This window comes from Nicrophorus vespilloides, unplaced genomic scaffold (genome assembly GCF_001412225.1).
Source record: "Nicrophorus vespilloides isolate i.1.1-1 unplaced genomic scaffold, Nicve_v1.0, whole genome shotgun sequence".
NCBI classification, from domain to species: Eukaryota; Metazoa; Arthropoda; class Insecta; order Coleoptera; family Silphidae; genus Nicrophorus; species Nicrophorus vespilloides.
The window spans coordinates 377,941-393,191 of NW_017100104.1; the positions used below are offsets into that span (position 1 = coordinate 377,941).

General features: G+C 39.3%; 4 protein-coding genes across 4 annotated transcripts; 1 reads left to right on the forward strand and 3 right to left on the reverse strand.

Moving 5' to 3' along the window:
* Positions 1–357: 357 nt before the first annotated feature.
* LOC108568232 (serine/threonine-protein kinase PAK mbt) lies at positions 358–3,956 on the reverse strand. Its single transcript, XM_017929195.1, has 2 exons — positions 2,856–3,956; positions 358–2,403 (listed from the first exon to the last, which is right to left on the reverse strand). The coding sequence occupies exons 1-2, from the start codon at positions 3,657–3,659 to the stop codon at positions 1,540–1,542; spliced, it is 1,668 nt and encodes a 555-aa protein (XP_017784684.1). The 5' UTR covers positions 3,660–3,956; the 3' UTR covers positions 358–1,539.
* Positions 3,957–5,311: 1,355 nt separating this feature from the next.
* On the reverse strand, positions 5,312–7,568 carry LOC108568211 (zinc finger protein 883). Its single transcript, XM_017929159.1, has 2 exons — positions 7,016–7,568; positions 5,312–6,956 (listed from the first exon to the last, which is right to left on the reverse strand). The coding sequence occupies exons 1-2, from the start codon at positions 7,214–7,216 to the stop codon at positions 5,511–5,513; spliced, it is 1,647 nt and encodes a 548-aa protein (XP_017784648.1). The 5' UTR covers positions 7,217–7,568; the 3' UTR covers positions 5,312–5,510.
* A 303-nt stretch (positions 7,569–7,871) lies between these two features.
* Positions 7,872–11,394, reverse strand: LOC108568210 (sarcosine dehydrogenase, mitochondrial). Its single transcript, XM_017929158.1, has 10 exons — positions 11,173–11,394; positions 10,858–11,111; positions 10,543–10,755; positions 10,162–10,488; positions 9,918–10,101; positions 9,397–9,860; positions 9,090–9,338; positions 8,882–9,030; positions 8,295–8,825; positions 7,872–8,238 (listed from the first exon to the last, which is right to left on the reverse strand). The coding sequence occupies exons 1-10, from the start codon at positions 11,285–11,287 to the stop codon at positions 8,049–8,051; spliced, it is 2,676 nt and encodes an 891-aa protein (XP_017784647.1). The 5' UTR covers positions 11,288–11,394; the 3' UTR covers positions 7,872–8,048.
* Positions 11,395–11,515: 121 nt separating this feature from the next.
* LOC108568212 lies at positions 11,516–13,292 on the forward strand. Its single transcript, XM_017929160.1, has 3 exons — positions 11,516–11,980; positions 12,611–12,705; positions 12,758–13,292. The coding sequence occupies exons 1-3, from the start codon at positions 11,894–11,896 to the stop codon at positions 13,170–13,172; spliced, it is 597 nt and encodes a 198-aa protein (XP_017784649.1). The 5' UTR covers positions 11,516–11,893; the 3' UTR covers positions 13,173–13,292.
* The last annotated feature ends 1,959 nt before the right edge of the window (positions 13,293–15,251 follow it).

The window sequence follows — 15,251 nt, forward strand, 5'->3', positions numbered from 1 at the left end:
TACATAATTACAGTGCTTACATGGCTAATTAATAAAACATAAAAAATATGTATATTTATGTATGTATATTATATATTTATAGACGTTCCTTATGTATATAGCGCATGTAATTAATAGAATAATCCAGCATGTTTCATAAATAATTAATTTAGCGTTCGAAATGAAACAAAAATCTGTTGCAGTCTCTGCGTACTCGTTTGTTTTTGTTTGATTTCGCTTCCATTTCCGAACATATATTCCTACTACGAAGGCACGAGTGATAGGTGTTGCGGCGGGAAGAGATTTGAAGGAGAGGGACGGCTTATAAATACTATATATAATACTGGTCACGTTTGGAATAACAAATCTAGCTGCTGGTTGTTAGAAAACGAACAAAAGAAAATACAAGTATATTAAGATGAAGAAAAAACGAATCAACTAACAGTAATCTATGTATAGTATATAAACAGGGGGAAAGTTAATAATATTAATAATCAGTATAGTAACTAATGTCATTATATATGTATAAATATATATGCAATAAAAATCCAATCCATTAAACAAGACGTCAACAAATAAATATTCATATCAACTATATAAAAATTAATATATAATAATGTGTGTAAATTCCATAAAATTTAAGTAGGCCTGTATTACGAACACTATTTGAACAGTTCGTTCAATTTGATTGAACTTGTTTTTTTTTTGCTATGTATTAGTTGTAAATTTCTCGAGACTCGTCGCGTATTCGAAGTACCATTGTTATGACGACAATGGAAACGTTTGAATCGTAAAAGGCAGAGATGACGAGATTCCTAATATATTTGTTTTTTTTTTGATAATTATTGAGATTCAGAAATCAGATTTGTATAGACTTTGCGAGTTAATATCGAAGGCGTCAATTCCAATTCCAACTATTATTATTTACCAATCACTCGATTAATAATCAAATATCGCTTTAAGAGATTTCTTATTCAGATATTTATCGATTTCCGAAAAAAACTGGAAAACGTTAGTAATCGTAAGGCACTTAGATTAATTTATACATTGCTTATACTGAATATTCAAAAAATCGATCACATTGTATAATGCTTAAATATAGCAAATTCAGTAAAATAATACTTATGGAATTTACGATAAAACTTTTTTGTTTGTAGATATAAGGCACTTAATGTTCTTCTACGCTTTAGTATTTAGTAATGCTCAATTGAATACACGATCAATATTTTATAAAATGTTTAGAAAATAGCAAATCAGATTTAGTTAAAACGTACTTATTGATTATTTTGCATAAAATGTGTTTTCTATAAAATTCTGTATATTTTTATTTGATATTAATGATTATTGCTCACTCATTGTGACTTGGTACCGTCAAAATTTTTGGAATTGGAAATTCAACTCAATTTGATTGAGATTACGAGCATACACTAATAAATTAATGAATAGAAAAGCGGAAATTCTGTTCATCTGAACTGAAACGTAAGAAGATAGCTTCTTCATCTCAAATAGCGTTGAGGTGAACGGAGCAAAATAAATATCACTCTTTCATTAACAACATCATCAATGTTTGACGTTCCTCATGAGCGGCACTAGAAGGGCAGGAGGTCCGGCTTGCCTTAGGAATGGATGCGAAAGGAGCTCGGAGGCGGTGGCTCTCTGCGCCGGATCCCTGACGAGCATCCGGTCCAGGAAGCTCTGCAGCCGTGGCGACACCTTGTGGGCGTTCTTTAGCTTTGGCGGAGGCATCTCGCGGATACGTCTCATCGCCTGAAGTGGAAGCTCGCTGAAGAATGGCGGCTCACCGTCCACCATCTCGATCACCATTATACCCAACGACCAAATATCCACTTCAGGTCCGTAAGGTAATCGACTTATAACTTCCGGAGACATCCAGTACGGAGTGCCAACGAGCGACTTGCGTTTGGGTAGCTCCTGCGATACCTGGGCGCAGAACCCGAAGTCGGAGAGTTTGACGCGTCCGTCGGGCGCAAGAAGTATTGAATCAGACTTGATATCTCTGTGAATCACACCTTGGGAATGTAGGTAGGCCAATGCTTTCAAGCACTGCTTGCAGACGGTGGCTATCTGCTCCTCGTCCATGCGCGAGTGCGTCACGATGTCCGTCAAGGCGCCGCCCTCCAGGAACTCCATGACCACCCACAACTCGTCGTTCACCAGGTACGAGTCGTACATCTCAACGATGTTCGGATGGTGGTAATCGCGCATTATCACCACCTCGTTGAAGAGTAGCTCCCGCCTCTGCTGCTTCCTCAGATCCATCTTCTTCACCGCCACCTGTCTTCCGGTGTTTCTCTCCTGCGCAATGCATACCGTTCCTGTCGATCCTTCCCCGATTTTAATAAATTCATCTAAGTTCTCACGCGGGTCCCTCGAAGACACGACCATTTGCAAAGCCGCTCTAAACTGCAATTTAAATACAATCAATACATAATTCAAATAAAACAATAAATTAAAAACAAAATATCCTTTTTAGTTTTTTAAGAAAAATCCATTAGAAAATGATAAAGTCATTGAAGCAGTCAGAGGAAATGATGCAAGATACGCGACGAATCACTAATTAAGAAGAGAAATTAAAGAGAAAGAAAGTTCGTTTCTTGCGAAATTAAAATTACCGTCAAGATTAATTTACCAAACAAAATGAAATTCTTTGAGAAAAAACACGTCTCCTAATAAGGAATAAATGGAACTAGAATAAATGAAGCAAAACACAACATAAACACATATCTTGTTTAGTTTTAAGAAAATCAATTTGTGAAATTTGTTAAGAAATTCTCAGAATATAATTTCACTTAATTTATATATAAATATTTATATATTATAATTGGTTAACATGATAACATATACATAATATTTACCTGTTCATGAGTGAGTCTCTGCTCGTGTTGCTGTTTGGTGGCTGAAGCCGGATTGGCTGGTGGAAGGTTTGGTGTTTGATTGCCGTTCTTGACATTCTGGTTTTGGTCAGGCCTGTGTGGTGTGTAATTTGCATGTTGCAAGCTCTGGTGAGATCCTGTGCTTGCATGTGAATGAGCACCCAGGTGATTCAAACCCATAGGTGGTACAGAGGACATGGATCCTGCTGGAGAGATCTGCCGATGTGTGTAGGGCTCCTGATGCACATTATTCCCATTGAAATGAGGCACCTCATGGTTGCTCAGAGATCTTTCAGCAGGTGAATTCTCCCTAATCGGTTTGCTTGGATTGTTGTTTGTTGTTGGTTCTCCTCGTCTCATTGAGGAGTACTGCATAATCTGCTCCTCAGGCACAGCCGGTGGCACATTTGTGTTGTTCTTGATGTCGCGCCGTAATCGCGGTGGACTTGAGGAGCGAAGTGAATTGGATCTGGCTACATTGGAAGTTTTTGGTAGGACTATGCCATTTGGTTTGTTCTGGTGCACACTGAGCCTGTGCTCAGATTTATGATCACCCCTGACTATTGTCTTCAGATCGAGGATCTCTGTTGGTGTAATCTCGCTGGGATCCACAAGGGGTAAAGGCCTGTTGGTGGACTTGAGGATTTGGTTGTTGCCCACAATTGAGGCCCATTGCAGTGGAAGCCCCACATACCTTCCCTCCCTCTTATCAAAACCTGTGTGCACTCTGTGTTCGAAGTTGGTGGGCGTCGAGATCTGTGGCTTTTTCTTCTTCTTGGAAAACATCTTCTATATAGATCTCTCTGTGGATGCTCACTTGGTGTTGTCAACACATAACCTATCACCGACGAAAAAGTCCTCTTCTTGCACTATGCACTTCTTCAATGCTTCAGATGACCGGTTGCTCTTACAGTACGTAATCGGAATTAACCGGAGATGATGGTCCAGTCTTTATCGTTAAAATAAGATGCATGTACTTTATATGATTCACGACGTCCGTGATACCAGCAATATTTTTGTTCCATCGAGGGGGGAAGAAAAACGAACGGCGTTGCCAGGAACGGACGTTTCCAGAGGTATGCCGTTAAGTCTACCGCATCGGAATGCCAGGTGTGGCAACGCAGCCGCGTCGCGCTAACTAGCGGTAACATTTTAAGTAGCCGTGGAATTTGGTCACTGAAACACCTATAATTACTCAACATACTTCAATTACGAGAAACCAGAAGATGTCCGTTTTTGCATGCCTATACAGATCTTTATTCCTTCCTTCCATTAATCCCATCAACAAGAAAGTTCAGAGAAAAAAAACACAAGAATAACGTTAATTAGTTCACGACAGAGCAGCAGTAGGCTCGATTATTTAAAAAGCAATTAACTTCCTCTTATAATGATTATTAAATAAACAAAACATTAATTATTGTTAAACTATATAAAATACAATATAATTAAACAATCGAGTCCTTTCGGTATCTACGAAAAGTTTCTTATCTTCCAACCTTTAAAAAAAAAGCTTTGGTGAAAACAGAAAAGCAGAGCGTTAATTAGTTTGCGACTGTTCGCGACCTACTACTTCTAGATTAAGATTAATTATCTTGCTAATAAAGAAAAGTAACCATAAGCCATCATTGTGTAATATGAAAAATCAAAACTGAATTAAGAATTCAACGTAAATACGAAACTTGTTTAATAAAACAATCGTGACGTTATAAAACAACTACTTATTTTTTTATTAATGAAAATAGGACAGAAACAAGATGTAAATAATCCATAAAATCAGAATAACTGTATTTGTTCATGACCTACTACAATCCATTAAGTTGTTCTATTACTACTACTTTCCAAAGTTCGATAATGATGATAGAAAAAGCATTATTTCAAATAAAGCGTAAAAAACAAATATTATTGTAGTTTTAAAATTGTTTAAATTGCAGAATGTCAGGAATTATCTGTACAGTTGATCCTCGATTAACGAGCACCTCGCACAATGAGCATTTCGCTTAACGAGCAAAATTAATTGTAAGAAAAATGACTCGCTTAACGTGCGACGTTTCGCATGACGAGTGACGATGAGAAGAGAAGTCCCGGATTTCGCGCCAGCTACATCATTTTTAAATTTTGTGTACACATATTATGTGTATTTTTGAATATGTTTCACTGTACGAATATTTCACTATATCCGGAAATTTTGGAACGGATTAAACTCATTAAACGAGGTTCCACTGTATTAAAAAACCGATATTTCCGAAAAATTGGAAATTAAAACGGAATTAATGTATTTATATTATTTTGATATTATATAAGATCTGAATATATTTTTCATAAAATGTTTTCAAACTTCAAATAAAAAAAAACTGATAAAATATAGTTTGTTCTAAAATATAAACTCTGAATAAAATAAAAGAGGATATATGTAAATATCACAATAATTTATTCGTAAATTAAAAACTGATACAACTGTTGTCAGAGGTGTAAGTATCCTAATATGTAATAATAAAATGTTTTTTCGGAAATGACCGTCGTTGTTGTGGTACACTTAATTAATCATTAAATAGAAGAACGAAAATTAAGAATTCGCCGAGTACGGATGAATAGAGATCACATTTTATAAATTAGAAGAAAGAACAGTCTTGGATTTTGTTAGAAAATGATACCAGCGGCAGCAGCAGCTGCGGCCACCTTCTTGTGCCGCTTGCTATGTGAGCTAAGATCCGACGAAGTGGTGAAATGCTTTTGGCAGACCGGACAGGTGAAGGGTTTCTCGCCTGTATGAATGCGGTGGTGCACTTTGAGCGAGGAGGACTGCGTGAACTTCTTGCTGCAGATTATGCAAGTGTATGGTTTTTCTCCTGTGTGCGTTCGCATGTGCTTTTTGAGGTAATGCTGCCTCGTGAACTGACGATCGCAGAGCTCGCAGGCGCAGAGCTTCTCGCCGGTGTGAGTCCTCTTGTGCTCCTGCAGGTATGCTGCCGTGGTAAACTTCTTATCGCAAGTCGGGCACGACAACTTCTCCCCTGTATGCTTGATCATGTGCGTCTGCAATTCTGAGGAGTAGTTGCAAACTTTTCCGCAGAGTGTACATTTGTAGGGTTCCTTTCCTGTATGCTTCCTCATGTGAACCGTCAGCTGCGAGTTGTGTATAAATGTTGCTTCGCACACCTTGCAACTTACCTTTTCTCCAGTGTGCTTACGCATGTGGACGTTCAGATGAGAGGATTGCGTGAATGTTTTGTTGCAGACCATGCAACTGTAAGGTCTTTCTCCAGTGTGCGTCTTAATGTGTGAGTTCAAGATATAAGCGCTGGCAAACTTTTTGCTGCATGTCGAGCAGTCGTAGGGCTTCTCTCCAGTGTGCGTCCTCATGTGCACTTTAAGATCTGCGGCAGTCAAGCACCTTCGTTCGCAGTTGGCGCAAGCGAAGGGTTTCTCCCCTGTGTGCGATTTTAGGTGCATGGTTAGCTCTCCGCGGATCGTAAACCTCTTGCTGCACACGTCACACTGGAAGGGCTTCTCCCCTGTATGCCTTCTAATGTGCTCAGTTAAATGCGAAGAATGATGAAACCTTTTGTCGCAGTACTTGCATTCGTATGGTTTCTCCCCAGTGTGCGTTCTCATGTGTATCCGAAGATTAGCATTCTTTCTATAAACCTTCCCGCATTGCACGCACATGTGTGAGGGCTTCTTCACTACCTCGACTACCATCGACGCATCCGTAACCTTCTCGGTAGCTGTCTCATTCACAAGCTCATTTGGTATCATCTGAATATCCTGAAACTGGATCTGTATATTCTCAGGTGCTTCCATACCAATGAAATCAACATGCGCATCATTCTTCTCAATCATCTGTTCATTATCCAAAAAATGCTTTAAATTGTATCCATTCCTATCCTCCTGCTTTGTCCCATCTAAATGAAAGCTTGGAAACACAAACTTCTCTGAGGTTGAAACTGTTTCATCCTCCTGCATTCCATACTGTGACAAGGTCCTATCAGATTTTACACATGCAGTGTGAAAATCATAAGAAACTCTCAGCCTGGTTACACAAGTGGAACAAATCAAAGCCGGCAGTCCATCCTTGACCCAATCCTAAAATAATAAGACAGAATCACTCAGAATTTACCTCCAGTACATATACACACACTTACAATTTCTGGTATACAGGTGGTAAGTTTATCGTTGAACTTAATTTGATCATTGTCCTCTGAGCTGGTTGGTGTAAGGGGGCTCTCCATCTGCAGGCAAGCTCTGCAGCATTCTGAGAGCTGATCAATGTTGTCCATGCCCAGAGCTAGAGAGACCAGATCGGCATCTTCGTGCCCCCCTGTGATCACTTGTACTGATGTCATTCGAAAAAACTAACCTTTCTCACTGTTTTTTTCGTTGCTTGAGGAGCGCTGGCAACTTGGCCCCACCAGTTTAGGACCACATAACGGTTGCGCAACGCAGAATCCGTCTAGGCGTACATACATTATACATTGGCGTACTGCGCTCTTTACCATTTACTTTCATACTCTTTATCACTCATCATAATTAAAATACTTAATACATCCATTCATTATTTTAAATATAATCTAATATAATATAATCTAAATTTTTCTTAATTGACTATAGGAAATCGGGGCTCCCGATCATACGTAAAAAATGTTGGATTTCCTACTTAAAAATCTACCACACGTCTCTGCCAAAAATACTGGAGATAACAAAGTTAGAAGAATGTTTGTATATAATCTTATTTTTGTTAATAATTATACAAAATGTTAATTTTAGAAGCATTTATTTACAAATTTGTATCTAATTAATCTGAAATTTGTTATAAGATATTTGTGTAGTTTTGTATATAGATATAAAATGGTTTTTGGAGAGCTCACGAATTACTGAACAATATTTGCAATGCTTTCGCCGTTGACCCTCGCAATCAATTGACCCCAACACACAAATAGCATCTGCAAGGTCGAACTCATGTTCGCAAGCAACAAAAATAAATATAATGAAAATCGTCTGTTAATAAGTTACATAATGTCTTTATTTCCACCATTATTTTTGTAATTGTTAAATTTTCCTAAATTTATTTAATCGAGTAATTGTTTAAATCTAGCATCATCGACAACAGTACGTGTAAAAAAATATTATGTATGTATATATATATATTTATGTAAAAGATCTAACGAACGTGTAAAATCAGTCTTCGAAATGAGATTGTTCCTGGAAGTGGTGCTCGTAGTGACCCATGAGCCTTTGGTTGGTTGGATCGAAGGGACTGGTGGTATGGAGAATGGCCGGATACCTGGTGCCCATCACCTCAATCTCGTAACGACCGGTCTTTAAGAATTCGTCCGTGATGACCTTATCTTCAGGATGCTCGACAAATCTGTGAATTAAATTTTGAATAAGCGAAAATCATTTAAAAAAGTCTTGATATCTCACCCAATGCCGAGACTGCAGTCCAAATGATAAGCGTATTCGCCTCTCCTCAAGAACCCGACGATGGTGTCGTCTCTCCAGATGGTTTCTAAGCCGTAAACGGCGACGGTTTTGTCTGGGATGGTGAAGAATACGCGCTTCTTCTTTGCGCCTTGTTTTTTAAGCTTATCGACTTGGTCTTTGCCTTGGTAGGGTCCTTCTTTGCGGCAGACAAAGCCGAGACCTGCTTCAACAGGATTGTCATTACCTCTGAGGTCGTGGTTCCAGAGATGGTAGCCCTTTTCGCAACTCAGCGAGTAGAGCGACCTGTAACCGGCGAATTTCATATCGAAACTCCTTCCAGCTTCCTCCACTTTGCTGAGGATGGATAGACAACTGGCGGTGGGTATGTGCAGTTCGTAGCCCAATTCGCCGACGAAGCTGATGCGCATCGCACGACAGGTGTGTCCGTTTATGGTCACCAAATGGGACATTCCGAACGGGAAGTTCTGATCGGTGATGGGAGTTTCCGTGATGGATTGCAGGAGCTCACCACTGAAAAATAAAATTAAAAATAGTTAAATTTAATTTGGAATCATTGAGTTTCTGACCTCTTCGGTCCTTGGATAGAGAGGATTCCCATTTTATCGGTGACATCGGTGATGACGGATTTGAACTTTTTAATGTACAGCTGCTTCTTCAGGTGGGAAATGGTGTGGTATCCGGATCCGCCCCCTGCTACGATGTAGTAACCTTTTCCCTGCAAATTTATTATGGTTTGAATTGAGATTTTTAATATTTCCAGAATGAAATATTTACCTTCAGGATGGGACCAACCAATCTTCCTGCGCCTTGCACCAACGGCATCACCGTGCAATCTGCTTCGACGCCTCCCTTCGAGTTCAAGGAGCATGTGTAAACAACCTTTTCCGGTTCCCTATCTGTGTTAGCGGTAAACAACCAATCGGCCGCCTCCTGAGCATCTGGTCCAGTTAAGTACAATTTGGTGAAGTAGGAAAGATCGAAAAGAGCGACGTTGTTCCTAGCCGCCAAGCACTCTTCTCCGATCTGCAAACATTACCAAAGCATTTGCACAAGTAGCTTCGATAAAGCAATGTTTACTTACGATGTCATGATTCTTGGAGAAGTTGAAGGTGTAATCCCTTTCCAGCTGCTTCGAGTATCTCTGATCCGGGTTCTTAACGTGATCGTAGTAACCGTACCAATCGTAGTTTCTCACTGGGGCAGTCGAGTCTTTGATGTAGTAGCCGGGTCTTTCCCAACCTTGTGCCTGCTCCATGACGGCTCCGTGGGCAACGAGCACCTCGTGGAAAGGATCGATCTGCAGATTTCTTCCGGAGAGGAACTGATCGTGCGGGAAGACGATGCTGTAGTTCTTCACGTAACTCTCGTGGCTTGTCTCCACGATCCACGAGCGATCTGAACGCATGCTGGTAGTGAATCTTCGGATATCGTACGGAAACATCGGAAGATCGGGTCTTCCGCGGGTCAACCAGATGGCCAATTGCTCGGCGCAACCGCTGCTCAACATCATACCGGCCGAATTGAAGCCGCACGCATGGTAAAGACCTTCAAAATTTATTCTTAGAAATAAAGTATAATATTATTAATTGAAATATTCCTTACCATAGCATTTGGGGTCTTCGCCCATCAGAGGTTTATGATCTGGCGTGAAAGATTCAGGGCCGCAGACTGTAGATTTGATTCCGACCTTGCCGAGGGTAGGGCAAAGTTTTGTTGCTTTTTCGATGTGAACGTCGAAGATGGAATGGTCTAATTCGTAGAGGCCAAATTGGAAGTCGTTGGGAATCTGCAATTCAATATTTTGGATTTAGAAATATTCTTGATTTGTTTGCGAATTGTTGTTTACGTCTCGGAGAAGTTCTGGATTGGGTTCGTAGCCGCCCATGCAGATGGAATCTCCTTGAATGCGGAAGTAGACAGACGCGTCGTGATCCCGGATATTCGGGGTTCCCTTAACTTCGGGGATGCTTTCGGTGACAATGTAGGCGTGCTTCATGGGCGCAAGAGGTATGTCTACGTCGGCCATTCTCGCAATTTTGTTGGCCCATGCTCCGCACGCGTTTACCACGAAATTTGTTTTGATTGTTCCCTTATCGGTTTCAACACCAACCACCTTCTTAATGCCTCCGGTTCTGTCCAGGACTAAATTCGTTACTGGGCAGTTCTCGAAAAGCTACGAAGAGGAATTAGTTGCGTGAAAGGTTTACTACAGATGGTTTGAATGTACTTTTCCTCCGTTCATGGTGGCTCCTTTGATGAGGGACGAGCAGAACTGGGATGGATCGATGACGCCATCACCGGGGCTGTAAAGGGCTGCGGTGAAATCGTTGGGGTCGAGCGCCGGTGATAGTTTGACTACTTCTTCAGGGTTCAGCAGTTGACTCTCGATTCCAAAGAAATGACCGAGCGTATGCAGACGCTGATACTCCTGGATGCGCTCCTGTGCGACAGAAGATAATAATTCGCGCGCGTTAAATTGATTTCAATTGGCGAGGAAGATTGATGAGTGAGTGTGAGAGAGAAGAGAGCGTGTGGCAACAACCTTTGAACGCGCGATAAATATTCCACCATTTTGTATGTAGCCGGAATGCAGGCCGGTTTCCGCTTCAAGCGACTCCAGCACGTTCTTCGTGGTGGCTAGCAGCTGGACTTCGATATCGTTTGGCCGAAGACGCCAATGAAGACCGGCCGTGTGCCATGTCGTACCGCTGGTCACCTTGGCCTGCTCCAGAAGGACGGCGCTCACACCCCTCTTGGACAGCTGATACAACACGTTGCACCCAATGCTTCCTCCACCTAGTTAAATTACCTCTTAAATGACCTTTGTCAACAATTACATATTAACTCTTAATCTCACCGATAATGACAACATCCGCTTGCGCTGGCAGCGACCCCTCCGTCGAGTACCTCTTCGTCGGGTTCACCGCCCTCTGCAGTCTCTTGGAGACGTTGCTCGACGCGACGCGAAACATTCTTCCTAATAGTTTCTCTCAGTTCTCTCTTGTTCGTTTTTAAAATAACTCCTGATGTTCCTACACGACTCGTATACTACCACCAAGACACTGCGTGCTCTTCATCTGCTCGTCGTGGACTAGCCGCACCAATCAAATATTTAAACGATAAATTAAGTCTGATTAGAGTAAATCGCTCTATCAAAACAACCAACAAACATGACCCTTATGTGCACGTTTGTATTTATTTTTTTTATCTCGCTCCGATTATGTGGACGGTATTTCGAAAACCAAACACACAACACATACACGCAAATACCATCTTGCAGACTGAAAAAGAAAACCAATGAAAACAATTTTTACCACCTAACTCAACAACAACAAGAAAAACGAAATGAGCGAATAAATTCTAAGACCTGGACAGGACAAAGTATCATGTAGATAAAATATTATTTTTCCTCATCTCTCTAATATATATATATATGTATGTTGATATCTCCATATGTGCAAATACTCGCACTTATTTACTGACCGTTTCCTTGGAATCCTGAAAATCAGATTTTATTTTTGGCGACTGACGGATAAAAAACTTCAAGAACAGAAGATAAATTACGAGTTTTGTTGACTATGTCCGACAATTCGGGCAACAACACCTGGGATGAATCCTTCGACCAGAGCGTCATCAACATCTCCATCGATGAAACACCCAAAAAGGTATCCAAAACTACCTAAGACAAAATTGACATTTTTTTGAAATGACGATTTTCAATGTAAATCTAATTTTATATTATTTAGAAACTTCTCAAATATCATATTATTAAAATAGCTATAATATATTGTATAGAACTTAAGTTTATCTAGGTAATGTTTCTGAATAATAAAGTGTTTGGTTCTTTATTAATTTTTAATATCATGATTTGAGCTTCAATATATTCCAGTACATTTTCAAATATTTGACTTATTTTGTTATTGAAAGCAATTGAATGATGATAGGAGACTTTCACTCAATGTGAAGCTTTATTTTAATTTATTTGCATATCCAATCTTTGTTTGACAATTAGTATTGTAATCGGTGAATGGAAGATTTAGTAACAAACTTTAGAGCTGTGTGAAAAATATAAATTGGTATATCATTTTTGCTTTGATTCCATCGATACTTTTATAGAATAAAAACTTCTAATTTTAGATATTCCATTTGGTTTCATTGTTCAAATTTGATACATTTGTATTAATGATGCAATTTATAAAATAAAAAGGCAATGTTGTAGTATGGACATATTATTTTGTGATTGTGTTATCTCCGTTAATTTCCTTAATTTGTTTGATATTCAATTTTCGATGCAGAAACATCATGGTCCGCGCGAGCTTCCTACTCGTCGCAAGATCGTGTACAGCCCGAAACCGGAGCACAAAAAGAAGCAGGAATCAATAATCGAATGGTAATGAAGAAGTACAAGGTTGTTACTGGTAATAATTGAATGAGTTACTTAGGTTCGATCGATCTGTCGAAGATGAACTCCACAAGAGGAGGTACGATTCCTCAGAGCAGCCGGAGTTGCCAGAGCATTCCGGAGGAAAGCACGCCGTCTTCGTAGATTCCACCGCAAGCAACGTGGACGTCCAGGCAGGATTACGCGGTGAAAGAGACACGGAACTGTACGATGCAGTGGATAAGTTCGCAAAGGCCGAGGCAATTGTCGCTTTCGAAGGAGCGGTGAGAGCGGCAGAAACTGCAGCTGCAAACGCTCCTCCGGAGTTGGCCGAAGAGGCTGCAGTCGCCGGAGCTAAAGGTTACCAGGCGGAATTGACCACCGTCGTCAAGCAGAAAGTTCCAGGAGTCAAACCCATCGAGGTCATTGGGTACGTCGGGGTGACTAGGCCAAAATTTGCAGCGAAAAGAGTTTAACATTGGTCCTATCAAACTTAATTTTTATCGTGTATACAAAGTGATAGCAAATGTTGATTAAATGTACAAGAGTAATAACATTTATAAATACAAACTGATTTCTGCACAATTCGACTTGTTTTATAGCAGATACAATATTATCAGTTATATAACAGTCGTTACAAAATTAATTATTTAAATTAGATTTTCTGTAACTTTAAGTAATGTCTGTCTTATTAAATTATTTATTCGTATAGATTTATGGAATTAGATAAATATTATCTAGGTAATTAAAATGAAATTATAAGAAATGCTTAACAAAATATTATAAAATACAAGAAACTGTAATAATATGCAAAATAATATTTTTAAAATTATGCTTATGTGGCTTAACAAAACTTTCTACAGTTTGAAATTTTGTTTTTGATGTAGGCAACTCAAATAACGATATTTTTTAAATATTCAAAATTATATCATAGTTTGGGATTTACATTTTCCATAAAGTAATTGAAGATTACGGTCAGGACATACTAGCTGATTTGTATCGAAACATACGAAAATAACTAAATTCCCTTCTTGCGTTTGTGGTGATATAGCGACTATTAACCACTTGTTTCTGGAATGTACTAATAATAAAGTATTCACTAAGAAATTTGTTGACAAACTCTGTATCCTAAAGATTTATTTCTAGACCACCATGAACCCATTAATAAGAGGGCAGGATAGGGACATATAAATCTGTATGTGGTATAAAAACATTAGTACTTACCTCACTTTTTTTGTCCATTTAATTGTATTATGTACTTTGATGGTTTGTTTTTTATCTGACTTACCTATCCGAGACCTTCCACACTGTGATAAGAGTCGCTAGGTCCTGGTTAGTGAAGTGAAGTCTACATATATGCGTGTCTCGGTTACTGTTCTGTTCTGATTCCTCCACTCTATAATAGAGTGGAGGTGTGCACTTAGCTCACACCTCACAGTGTATGTAGCCAGTCAATGTCTAGTACAAACTAAAAGAGTATATAAACAAGCAAAAAATATAACAATAAAAAGATGAATAGACTATTAAAGACAATTACACAGAATCACCCTGCTACTGTATAAATATACAGTAAATTTATAAATAATAAAAATAACAAAAAATTATTCAACATTTATACAAACTCTTCACGAGCAGGGACCTATCAGCTCTTATCACAGTGTGGGAAGGCCTCGGATCGGTAAATAAAAAGTGTTAGAACAGATTAAAAAGGGGTAACAAAGACAACAGAATAAATACATATATAATAAATATTCAAACAACACATCCAGAGTTTTTGATAAAATTTAAGATCAGTCTATTTATCTTGATATCCTTCATCCTTAACAGGACGCGTATTGATGTTGGAAGGTAAACTTTGTCAGTGATTAGTCCACTTATGAGCACTTTTGTAGCAGCACTGTTGTTTTCACATTCAAAAAAAATGTGATTAGTGGTGGATATCATCCCACAGTCACAGTGCGGTGAATCCACCAAATTCATCCTAAAAAGATGAGCTGCAGATCTGTTATGGCCCGTTCGTAATCTGCACAGAGCTGATATTTCAGATTTCTTGGTGAACTTTAACTCTTGAAACCATGGTATCATTCCCACTCTCGGATTGCCCTCGAAATAATATTTTCCCTTGTTCTCTGACCTGATTTCATATAGGTACTGCCATTTTTCCCTTTCTTCCTTGTTAATTATTTCACTGATATCAGAGAACGAAACAAGTAGGTCAGTGATATTGGCCATGTGACCCTCATGCGAGGATTGGATAGCGTCTAACGCACTTTTAGAGTCAGAAAAAATCACACTCTTACTACATTCGTTTCTCTCAATTAGTTTTATTGCCCTGCAAATTGCATATAACTCGGCCGTGAATATCGAGGAAACCTCTGGAATCCTTCCGCTCTCAGATAGGCCATCGCCATCAATATAAATCCCGTAGGCAGAACATTTGGGGTCATGTATCACTGAACCATCTGTGTAGATATGTACATGACCAGACCACACCACATTTATAAAAAACAGAAAGCTTTGTATAAGCTGCTGCACTGGAACATTCACATTGCACT

What these genes read in the sequence shown, in the direction of transcription:
- LOC108568232 (XM_017929195.1), bottom strand. Translation starts at nt 3,659, where the DNA reads ATGTTTTCCAAGAAGAAGAAAAAGCCACAGATCTCGACGCCCACCAAC. An exon ending in AGAGACTCACTCATGAACAG is followed by an intron (nt 2,404 to 2,855) that starts GTAAATATTATG and finishes TTTAAATTGCAG; the next exon opens with TTTAGAGCGGCTTTGCAAAT.
- LOC108568211 (XM_017929159.1), bottom strand. Translation starts at nt 7,216, where the DNA reads ATGACATCAGTACAAGTGATCACAGGGGGGCACGAAGATGCCGATCTG. An exon ending in CCACCTGTATACCAGAAATT is followed by an intron (nt 6,957 to 7,015) that starts GTAAGTGTGTGT and finishes TTATTATTTTAG; the next exon opens with GATTGGGTCAAGGATGGACT.
- LOC108568210 (XM_017929158.1), bottom strand. Translation starts at nt 11,287, where the DNA reads ATGTTTCGCGTCGCGTCGAGCAACGTCTCCAAGAGACTGCAGAGGGCG. An exon ending in AGCGGATGTTGTCATTATCG is followed by an intron (nt 11,112 to 11,172) that starts GTGAGATTAAGA and finishes TAATTTAACTAG; the next exon opens with GTGGAGGAAGCATTGGGTGC. An exon ending in GACTGCAGTCTCGGCATTGG is followed by an intron (nt 8,239 to 8,294) that starts GTGAGATATCAA and finishes TTTAATTCACAG; the next exon opens with ATTTGTCGAGCATCCTGAAG.
- LOC108568212 (XM_017929160.1), top strand. Translation starts at nt 11,894, where the DNA reads ATGTCCGACAATTCGGGCAACAACACCTGGGATGAATCCTTCGACCAG. An exon ending in TCGATGAAACACCCAAAAAG is followed by an intron (nt 11,981 to 12,610) that starts GTATCCAAAACT and finishes TTTTCGATGCAG; the next exon opens with AAACATCATGGTCCGCGCGA. An exon ending in CAGGAATCAATAATCGAATG is followed by an intron (nt 12,706 to 12,757) that starts GTAATGAAGAAG and finishes TGAGTTACTTAG; the next exon opens with GTTCGATCGATCTGTCGAAG.